Below are 11,790 nucleotides of genomic sequence, written 5' to 3'. Positions count from 1 at the left end.
TCGGAAAAACAAGATGGCCGCCAGGCAGCCATCTTTGATTTTGGCAGTTGAAGATTGTTATCGATATTTCTTGAGAACTACTGAAGGGATTTTGTTCAAACTTCACATGGAGGTTACCCTTGGTCCCTAGTTGTGCCATACAAATTTTGAGGCTGATCGGAAAAACAAGATGGCCGCCAGGCAGCCATCTTTGATTTTGGCAGTTGAAGTTTGTTATCGATATTTCTTGAGAACTACTGAAGGGATTTTGTTCAAACTTCACATGGAGGTTACCCTTGGTCCCTAGTTGTGCCATACAGATTTTGAGGCTGATCGGAAAAACAAGATGGCCGCCAGGCAGCCATCTTTGATTTTGGCAGTTGAAGATTGTTATCGATATTTCTTGAGAACTACTGAAGGGATTTTGTTCAAACTTCACATGGAGGTTACCCTTGGTCCCTAGTTGTGCCATACAGATTTTGAGGCTGATCGGAAAAACAAGATGGCCGCCAGGCAGCCATCTTTGATTTTGGCAGTTGAAGTTTGTTATCGATATTTCTTGAGAACTACTGAAGGGATTTTGTTCAAACTTCACATGGAGGTTACCCTTACTCCCTTGTTGTGCCATACAAATTTTTAGGCTGATCAGAAAAACAAGATGGCCGCCAAGCAGCCATCTTGGATTTTGGCAGTTGAAGTTTGTTATCGATATTTCTAGAGAACTACTGATGGGATTTTGTTCATACTTCACATGGAGGGTACCCCTGGTCCCCAGTTGTGCCATACAGATTTTGCGGCTGATCGGAAAAACAAGATGGCCGCCAGGCAGTTACTTTGATTTTGGCAGTTGAAGTTTGTTATCGATATTTCTTGAGAACTACTGAAGGAATTTTGTTCAAACTTCACATGAAGGTTACCCTTGGTGCCATACAGAGTTTGAGGCTGATAGGAAAAACAAGATGGCCGCCAGGCGGCCATCTTGGATTTTGATAGTTAAGGTTTGATATCCCCATTTCTCAAAAAGTGCTGAAGGGATCTTTCTCAAATTTAATATGTAGGTTCCCCTAGGGCCCTTGATGTGCAAATTGCATTTTTGGACCATTCGGTGAACAAGATGGCCGCCAGGCCGCCATCTTGGATTTCGATAGTTAAAGTTTGTTTTGGCTATTTCTCAAATAGTACTGAAGGGATCTGTCTCAAATTTCATATGTAAGTTCCCCTATGTACCTAGTTGTGCATTTTGCATTTTGGGACCGATCGGTTAACAAGATGGCCGCCAGGCAGCCATCTTGGATTTCGATAGTTAAAGTTTGTTATGGCTATTTCTCAGAAAGTACTGAATGGATCTGTCTCAAAATTCATATGTAGGTTCCCCTAGGGCCCTAGTTGTGCATATTGTGATTTGGGACCGATCGGTCAACAAAATTGCTGCCAGGCAGCCATCTTGGATTTTTATATTCAAAGTTTGTTATCGCTCTTTCTCAGAAAGTATTGAATGGATCTTTCTCAAATTTCACATGTAGGTTCCCCTAGGGCCCTAGTTGTGCATATTGTGATTTGGGACCGATTGATCAACAAGATGGCCGCCAAGGAGTCATCTTGGATTTTGATAGTTGAAGTTTGTTACCGCTATTTCTCAAAAGGTACTGAAGCGATCTGTCTCAAATTTTATATGTAGTATGTTTGTAAAAGTTTAAAAAGTAGAGAAAAGATCCATCTTTCCTTTGTCAGATATAGATCATTCTTTGTCAGATATAGATCATTCTTTGGTGGGCGCCAAGATCCCTCTGGGATCTCTTGTTTTTACATACATGTATATTCTGTTTGGACAAAAACAATATGTTTAAAATTAACATCAGAGATATATATAAGATTGTTTATAGACAATAAGTATTATAAAGATTGTAAAAAGAAAGAGGTAATGCAAAATATCTTCAGGTCAATTTGATCTTGACCTGAAATTGAGCCAAATATGATTTGAAATTGAGGTCAGGTTCTTATGAAGAAAACTTAACGTCAGTTTCAGGTCAAATTTAACTGAATCTTCTCAGATTTCAGGTCGAGATCTTAACCCGAACTGAATTTTTGGGTAAATTTTGTCTGAAAAATCTGACCTGCAATTGAACTGAAAATAGTTTGCCTGTATACTTGTTGTTGCTGTTTATTTTACATACAAGATTTTATATATCAGCTACACCAAGCTTTCATAATTGAAGTTAAATCATGGATTCCTTTCTTTGGAAGATTAAATAAATAATGTAAAATAAACAACAGAATGTCTTTTTTTTTGTCACAACCAACATAATAATTTTAAAACATTCAGTACAAATTCCTGACTTGAGTGGACACAATGGGATATTGACAAATTATCCTATCCATATTCAGATTGAAATTTTGAGGTCCATGGTTAGTTGCATTGCACTTGTTTTTAGGTCCATTCTTCCTTTCTTCGAACGAAACTAAGCTGCCAAAAGCAACTGATCATGAAATAGTGATGTCATACTTGGTAAAATCATGTTTTTCAAGAATTCGTTCGGGAATATCACATTGAACCATAAAAGAAATAACCTAATCCTTAAAGCTATTTCTGAAATATCGTTGAGCATAATTTTGTCTAGAACCCATAAGAAACAAAGGTTCCTGCACATTTAATCCTGAAGAGGATGAGCGAAAACGATTGCTTTTCCAAGACAACTCGACATCAAAACTAATTTACCACAATTACTATATTGTCCGCAGTCTTTGGCGGAAAGAAACAATTTCTTTTCCACTACAACTTGACACCAGAACTGTAATTTACCGAATCATCAATGTATCTATATGGCAATACATCGATAATGGTGAGTATGCCTTCACTCGTTGGTGAACATTTCTTTAAGTTGACGCCGGAGTATTTTACCACTGGCTGATTTTGGTATGACGTCTAGAAACTTCACTCCTCCCGACAGTCGTTTGTAATCAATCACATTTTCTGTAGAGTAAGAACCAAAGGTTTAGTAATTTTCAAAATCTTAAAATAAATATAGAGAGCACATGTAAATTACTGGCTTTCTGGACTAATCGGGTAAGACTGGGTACATAAATATGATTATTCATCAGAGGCTAGCAAACGATGTCGTTTCGGATCACTTTTCTTCCTATGCAAGAGACATAAGCTTTTGAATCGAACAATTTCTTCCATTTTAGCACACATAAGGCGCACTTGGATATACGAAAACGATTGATAATTAAAAGTACCATGATGATAAATTTTCATGAACGTCATTATCAATAAAAGAAATGAATCTGTTTGTGTAAAACCTTTGATGAACTATAATATACATATACCTTACCATCTCTTTCAAACTTACCGTCTACAAACTTATGAACATCCTCCTCCTTTAAGCATGTGTTAGGTTTAGTGACGACATAAGCCCGGGCGACTTCCCCGATAGCGACATCGCCACTGTCCCGACCGATCACGGCGACGTCCTGTATACAGGGGTGGGTCAGTAATAACGCCTCTAGTTCTGCAGGGACTACCTGGTGTAGAAAACGAGATAACAAGCGCTATGTGTATTTGTTGATAAATATGTTTGATTTGACTGGGTTATATATTGAATACCATCCTATAGCTAGCTACCAATAGATACTTGTGTTATCATTAAGGATCACATCCCATGTATGCCAGGTGTTGCATATTTGGAGACTTCGGTATTTTTTCGTGCTTCCTTGTCAAATTCGAACTCTTGTCCATCTTGAAGGGTTATTATATCACTGAAACACAATGCCAAATACATTTTGTTCATCGAACTGGTCACTAATGGAGAACGCCTTCTCTTTGAAATAATTAATGTTTATTTGTTTTCATACTAAATCCAACTTTCTGATTGGCAGATTCTTTTTTCCATATACTATGAAGAAAACATCCGAGAATGACGCGAAAAACCGACGGTATCATGACGGCACAATAGAGACGTCGACCATGCGTATTGATTTAGAAAAAAAAAATCCATTGGAAAATCAGTGGAATCGTACATTAAACGTATTTTATATTATTAGCTCACCTGGTCCAAAGGACCGAGGTGAGCTTATGGGATACCGCAGCGTCCGGCGTCCGTCGTCCGTCGTCCGGCGTCCGTCAACAATCGACTTCTTCTCCATAACCGCTGGTCGGATTTCAATAAAATTTGACTGGTAGCATCCTTATGGGCTACTAACTGAAAATTGTACAAATGATGGGGCTGACCCCCCGGGGGCCTGAGGGGCGGGGCCAAAAGCGGTCAATTTGGATATTTCCATATAAACGACTTCTTCTCTGAAACCAAGCATGGGATAGCACCCATAATGCAATGGTAGCATCCTTATAGGGTGGGGATTCAAAATTGTACAAACGATAGGGCTGACCCCCCGAGGGCCTGAGGGGCGGGGCCAAAAGGGGTCAATTTGGCTATTTCCATATAAACGACTTCTTCTCTGAAACTAAGCATGAGATAGTACTCATAATGCAATTGTAGTATCGTTATAGGGTGGGGATTCAAAATTGCACAAATGATGGGGCTGACTCCCGGGGGGCTGAGGGGCGGGGTCAAAAGGGCTCAATTTGGCTATTTCCATATAAACGACTTTTTCTCTGAAACCAAGCATGGGATAGCACCCATAATGCAATGATATCATCCTTATACGGTGGGGATTCAAAATTGTACAAATAATGGGGCTGACCCCCCGGGGGCCTGAGAGGCGGGGTCAAAAGGTGCCAATTTGGCTATTTCCATATAAACATCTTCTTCTCTGAAACTAAGTATGGTATAGCACCCATAATGCAATGGTAGCATCCTTATAGGGTGGGGATTCAAAATTGTGCAAATGATAGGGCTGACCCCCGGGGGCCTGAGGGGCGGGGTCAAAAGGGGTCAATTTGGCTATTTCCATATAAATGACTTCTTCTCTGCAACTAAGCATGGTATAGCACCCATTATGCAATGGTAGCATCCTTATAGTGTGGGGATTCAAAATTGTGCAAATGATAGGGCTGACCCCCGGGGGGGGCCTGAGGGGCGGGATCAAAAGGGGTCAATTTGGCTATTTCCATATAAATGACTTCTTCTCTGCAACTAAGCATGGTATAGCACCCATAATGCAATGGTAGCATCCTTGTAGGCTGGGGATTCCAAATTGAGCAAATGATAGGGCTGACCCCCGGGGGCCTGAAGGGCGGGGTCAAAAATGGTCAATTTCCATATAAATGACTTTTTCTCTGCAACTTAACATGGGATTGCGCTCATAATGCAATGGTTACATCCTTAAAGGGTTTGGATTCAAAATTTTGCAAATGATGGGGCTGACCCCCCAGGAGCCTGAAGGGTGGGGTCAAAAGGGGTCAATTTAGCTATTTCCATATAAACGACTTCTTCTCTGCAACTAAGAATGGAAGAGCACTTATAATGCAATGGTAGCATCCTTATAGGGTTGGGATTTGAAATTGTACAAATGATAGGGCTGACCCCCGGGGCCTTAAACAGCAATATATGCGAGGTCAAAAAGGTCAATTAGGCTACTATTTTCATATAAATTACTTTGTCTCTGAACCTATGTATTGGATAGCATATAGGGATTGGATTTCGTTTTTATGTTAACCATGCTTGTATGGAGCAATTCCTCTAAGAATATATTCTATGGGGCGCGTTATTTACACTCACACGACTTTTTATTTATATTTTATGCAAAAAAAAAATCGTCATTTGAAAGTGACGTAATTATTCAATAAAAGTCGGTCAAAAGTGGGAGGAGCTTACTCAATTGAACAGCGAATGATGGACGCTTCACCTAAGGTAGAATTATTCATCCGCGACGATAAAAAAGTTCAATATTTTAGTGTAAAATAAACATGACAAACAAAGTAAATTTCAGAGATAATTTTATTTAATCAGATCAGAACTTTAAATATATATTCAATTTTGCTAAAAGTTAATATGTAGCGTAATAACATAAAGAATTTGTACACGGCCACATGTGTGACCGTTATTGTGCAGCGAGGCGAGGCTGACGCACGTTTACACACTTTTTACACACGAAGTTGTCAAAACACCGATTTTCAAGTAGCTCAATGTGTTTGAGATGTCGTCTGACTTGACGATATTATATCCTTGGGGGCCATGTGATTATATAATCTACGCTTAGATCCAAATTCACTTGTGTTCGATGGTAGCCCGAGATACTCTGGCCCTGACACCAGACTTAGACATTATGACAGATAGATGTCTGGTTTAGGGCCAGAGCGCAGTAGTACTCGAAAACCTGGAATAAGCCGACACCGTTTGGTATCGGACCAGGTACTCTCCGATTCAGCCTGACCACCGAGAAGCACCACTAACCTTAGTCTATTTATCAAATGAATATCATATCTACCCAAATATAGCAATCCGTCGATATTAAAGATGATTTGCATACTACGAGAAAATGGCGACGACGACGAGGGAAATTTAAAGTTGAGGAAAAGAAACTACTGTGTTGACACAATAGAACGTGCATGCGTGATGAAATTGGATGGCTATGAGTAGATAAATTATTCATTTGTTGAAAAGACCAAGGTAAGTGGCGATTCTCGGTGATAATATTTTGTAAGTAGTCTGAATCGGAGAGTACCTGGCCCGATACCAAACGGTGTCGGCTTATTCCAGGTTTTCGATTACTACTGCGCTCTGGCCCTAAACCAGACATCTATCTGTCATAATGTCTAAGTCTGGTGTCAGGGCCAGAGTATCTCGGGCTAGTTCGATGGATACAATGTATTTGTGGTGACGCGGAACTGTCAACACGTGGATTATTAGCGGTGCATGTTTTATAATACACATGATTAAATACTCAAAGAACAAAGACAAGAGGATATGTTTATAACTGACCTCTATCAGAGGGTCTCACACCCGTCCACCCCAAAGGCTCGATCGTAGGACGAACATAGGCACAGAGGTAATGTTTACATTTGACACCCATCATTTTTAACAAAAATGAAAGCACGTCGCCCCGGTCGGGATATTTTTCCGTTTCTTTATACCATTGTTAATTTAAAAATTGTTTGAATCATATATAAATATAAAACATGTATATATTGTTTACATTTTTCCAAAATTCTATGAAAAACAACAATATACACGTAATGTTGCGTCAAAATGTAAACAAAGCCATGTGTTCCTTTTTAAAAAAAAAGTAGTCCTTTTACGTTGCACAGAACATTTCCTTACGCAAGTTCAAAGTTCAATGTTACCATGCAGTTATGGTAAACAAAATCGGCTAGTATTAGCGTATAGTGACCAAGCCTAGCAAGTGTAAATATATTTGTATGGTATCAATAGCATCATTGTATGGTTGTGATTCAAAATTAAACTTTGGGAGTCAATTTTGCTTATTTTTCTAATTGTCAGATTCTTGTGATAATTACTAACAAAAAACCAGGTGAGCGATACAGGCCCTCTGGGCCTCTTGTCTAGTAGTCTGAAAAATTAATTACAGGCATTGATGTAACTATTTTTTAACTTCATCGGGGAATGAAATAAATTTTATTTGCAAACTCTTGTGAGATGCGGATTCACACAGTTTGCAAACAAAATTTCTTTCATACCCCTATGAAGTTAAAAAATAGTTACATCAATGCTTAACTAAATATGCAATAAAATTAATTAATATAAGATCTTAGGTAAAACAAATCTTTGCTGTGCTTGGGGGGGGGAAGCCATATTTGTCATTAATATGATAATTATGTAAAACTGTATACATTCGATGTTTCATTGTTAATGAGTACACTTACCTTGCCAGTATAGTATTACGTACACAAAAACTCGAAAATAAACACAAGTGACAACATGTAACATGAATCCTTATTGATGATACAGTTTATATAAGAACATTTTTGAAGACCAGAAATTCCGAATCTTGTGAATATTTTATCTTTAAAAACACCAACTTTAATCAAGATGACTTTAATCACGTTTATTTTCTTAAAGGTATAAAAAACATTAAAGATGCTCCACCGCTGACAAATGGTATTTTCCTCTATCAAAAACAGCAGCAACACCATTTTCACCATTAAAAGTTTGAGTTTCTAATTTTACGTCAAGATAAAAATATTAAAAATAATTAATTGCATCCCGAAAAAATTCAATGGTACTATGTCCTATATTAAATTAAGTACTGACTGCACATAAACCAAAAGCAAATTAAATTATTTTATATTATTTTTTGTGTTAATTAGACATATATATATGTATATATATACGATTATACACCAATTATTGTTCAAATGAGGAGTGTCATTTATGCTCTGTCGGCGGTGGAGCATCTTTAAAAAGTTTTAAATTTTGAATCTTGTAGATAACTTCTTTTGCAATTTTATATAAAAATGTTTAACAAAAAGTGTTTGAGCGTTACCTGATATCCGCGGTATTTGATGAGCTCTTTGAGTCTATCTGATATAGTTAAGTACCCATCCTCATCATAATGACCAAGGTCACCTACGAACACGTATCATAACACATACAAGTTACAAAAACATTTATAACAAATACCACGAATTGTTAACATTCGATTTCTCTTTGTTTGTTTTGTACATTTACTGCAATCGTTCTTTTTATTTTAATATTTTTATACAAGTTAACTATATTGAACAATTCAATGGTCTTGTTATTTCAATGTTGAAACATCTAATAACAGAATTATCTGTGGTATTGTCCGCATAAAAAAAAATGAGATCGAAAATCTTTAGACTTTTGGCAGAGAAGCGGTATTCATTCTCGATTAACAATATTTTGACATCAAAAGAAGATCTAGTATTTGTCATTCTAAATTGTTCTCATTATGTGCGCTGACCTGTATGTAACCAACCATCACGCATCGTATTGTCAGTAGCTGTCTGGTTGTCTAAGTATCCTTTCATCAGCTGTGGACCTTTGATTAATATTTCACCTGTCTCTCCTGGACCAAGGCACTTCCCGTCCTCAACGGATATCACCTTAGTAAGAAAGTCAAGAAACGTTAGTGATCATTTACATTCCAATTATCTAACAAAGGGAATTATTCGTTGACCTGTTAACAATTTCCGTTTCTAAGCAACACTATAACCAAGAACTATCGAAGGTTGTACTGATCAGTGCGTTTGTGCCCTTGCTATCATTAGCTAGCATGCTAGAATTCTTCAGGACCGAGTTTCACGAGAATGCCTTATTAGGGAAATTCCTGAAGTTAAGAAATGTTCGTGAAACTGGGCCCATACTGTAGGTCACTAGAGCATCCATGAACAGTTACCTTGTTTTGTGTGTTCGGCAACAGCTGGCCAACAGTTCCGACCTTCGGTGGAGTGGAGTCGTAGTGAGTAACGGGACTGGCTTCGGTCATTCCGTAAACTAAACATAATCAGTATGGTGCATTTATCAAAACTTCATATACAATAATGCTAAACATGTTTTGAGACAATAACAGCATGGTTGATATTCATAAACTCTATCATTCACATGATTAAAACATATCACTGAAAATCACAACCCTTAGTTGTGAATGTAAGAGACGTCTGTAATGACAAATCTTTAGATTTAAAGTTTTAGCTGGCTTGTCTATTATACCAGTTTGACTGGTATGCATGAAATAATAGTTTTACCACATCATAAAATGACACAAACTTTGTAACAAGCGACAGCCCAGCCGGGAAGACACCTCGTTTGAAAGTCCAGACCCCAACGGGGCTGCACCACAAGCGATGGTATTCACACTGCTAACATCATAATTTCGGACTAAAGGCGACTTGGCAAGGAATAGGACGATGGGAGGTATCAAATGAATGTAGGTCACCTAGAAATGAAGTTAACTTTCAGGAATGAATAAAATGTCAGGTTATTCAACACATGTAAAACTTATGATTTGTTTCTGTCAGTTATTTGTTCAAAGATTCTCATTTTGGATGAATTTCTAGCTTTAGAAAAATGATTCAGATGTGTGAAATAAACAATGATATGGACAATATGGACTATACAGTAGTTCTTAGCGTACGTTAACGTTTGCAAAGATTATTTATCAACATAGTTATGTTAGAAGCTGATAAAACTAACGTAATATAGGTATTACCTTGTGTTTCTTAATAGCTGTGAGAAAGGTCTTCGGCTCGAATCTGGGGAGGGTGACGAGTTTGGTGCCGAGACAGACAGATCCGAACTGTATAACCATGAGACCGTATATGTGGTAGAATGGAATCAGACCAAGTAAGCGTTCCCGATCAGAATCTAGGGACATTGGACCACTGAAAGAAGAATGTAAGAGCGCATTAATGATCACATGTAAATGCCGTGCTTCATGGTTAATCGGTCTAATGTATAAGACGTATGTGATGGCCATGCTCATTTTCGAAAGTCATTAAAAATAGTTTAATACTGTGAAAAACTTACTAGCAGATAACCTAAAAGTCGTTACACTTTCAAGTTTTCTTATACATGAGGTTTCATTGATAACTGAAGTTGATAAATGGAAACGATACGAATATAACTGATTGAAGTTTACTTGATCAGCTGCAGCATGTTTGTTATGACGGTTTGATGAGTGAGCATGACTCCTTTCGGAAGTCCCGTGGTCCCACTGGAGTAGGGCAGGAAAAGGACGTCTGTTTCGGGACAGATATCAACGTTCATTGGGAATGCCTTCCCATCATCCTCTTGTAGGACACTAAATGGTATACATCCTTCTGATTGTCCACCAATACTGATAAACCACTGTAAAAAAATCAGAAGTTGAACGCGTACGATAAATATAACATTTTGTAGAAGAAAACACTGCCGATTTGCTGCTCCATGTTTGTGCCATCAATGATGTATTAGTATGTTTTGGAATAAAAGAATGAAATCTTCCGGTTCTTACTTCAGTGATTCGGTTATCTTTTTACAACTAAATCACTTCATGTCTTTCTCACGTATTGCCTTCATTACTCACAGGATTATTATTATCTATTTGATACCTTTCATAACATATCACCTTACCTTAATGTTGTTGCTGATGTCCTGGGTCGAGTTGACAGCTTGTCTTACTGAGGGTAAACACTCGGGCATCATGGCAATGGCCTACGTTTTTGAGTGTAGCAATTGTCTTGCTAATTCGCCTATAGAACAACGAACTCAAAAAGTATCAAACTATATCAAGACAATTTCTTTAAATTACTGCCATATTTTGTATAAGAATAACTTTTAAAACGCAACGAAGAAAACTGTGTGAATGCAGGACATTTTGGGAAACTGGTATGTTACACATTACAAAGCATCAAATGTGAAACAAAAATATTCACGACGTTGATGTTTTTTTCTTATTTCGATTTTGATCTATGCGCAAACCTATTGGCAAGTGAAGAACAGTTTGAACGGTGACGAAGCGAAAAAGCCATACGTGAAAATAGTTCCGTTTACATTGTATAACGCTTGCAGATTAATAATGGATGAAAGGTTTGGTATTGATTTCAAAATTTTTCATTTGCATATGTTTACGAGTCACAGTTGCATGTAACACAAAGTGGTACTTATTCTACGAAAACATTTTGTAAAGTAATACAACAAAGCAAATATGAGCCAGAGTTACTCTACCTGAAGTGCTAGCAGGGTTTGCGGTGGTCAACACCAGTCCTAGGGCGGCACAGGCTAAAGTGAAAACCGTATACAATGGCGAGTTATTACACAGTATCAGACAAGTGTCTCCCTTTCTGAGGCCAAGTCGTGTTAATCCACTAGCAACACGTACAGACGACTCCTTTATCGATGTGGAAGTAACCTCTTCACCTGTAGTGCTGTCAATCTGAAATGTATACCACAA

The 11,790-nt window shown here is 37.9% G+C and overlaps 1 protein-coding gene across 1 annotated transcript; it reads right to left on the bottom strand.

The window, feature by feature from the left end:
• Nucleotides 1–2,132: 2,132 nt before the first annotated feature.
• On the bottom strand, nucleotides 2,133–11,368 carry LOC138324301 (probable 4-coumarate--CoA ligase 1). The gene is given in 10 exon segments (XM_069269379.1): nucleotides 2,133–2,950; nucleotides 3,330–3,501; nucleotides 8,383–8,465; nucleotides 8,821–8,962; nucleotides 9,256–9,353; nucleotides 9,627–9,795; nucleotides 10,069–10,240; nucleotides 10,498–10,706; nucleotides 10,971–11,089; nucleotides 11,347–11,368. Coding segments are annotated over 10 exon segments (1,305 nt in total). The 3' UTR covers nucleotides 2,133–2,831.
• Between the last annotated feature and the right edge of the window lie 422 nt (nucleotides 11,369–11,790).

This window comes from Argopecten irradians, chromosome 5 (genome assembly GCF_041381155.1).
Source record: "Argopecten irradians isolate NY chromosome 5, Ai_NY, whole genome shotgun sequence".
Classification (NCBI taxonomy): Eukaryota; Metazoa; Mollusca; class Bivalvia; order Pectinida; family Pectinidae; genus Argopecten; species Argopecten irradians.
This window is presented reverse-complemented; position numbering and strand designations above follow the sequence as displayed.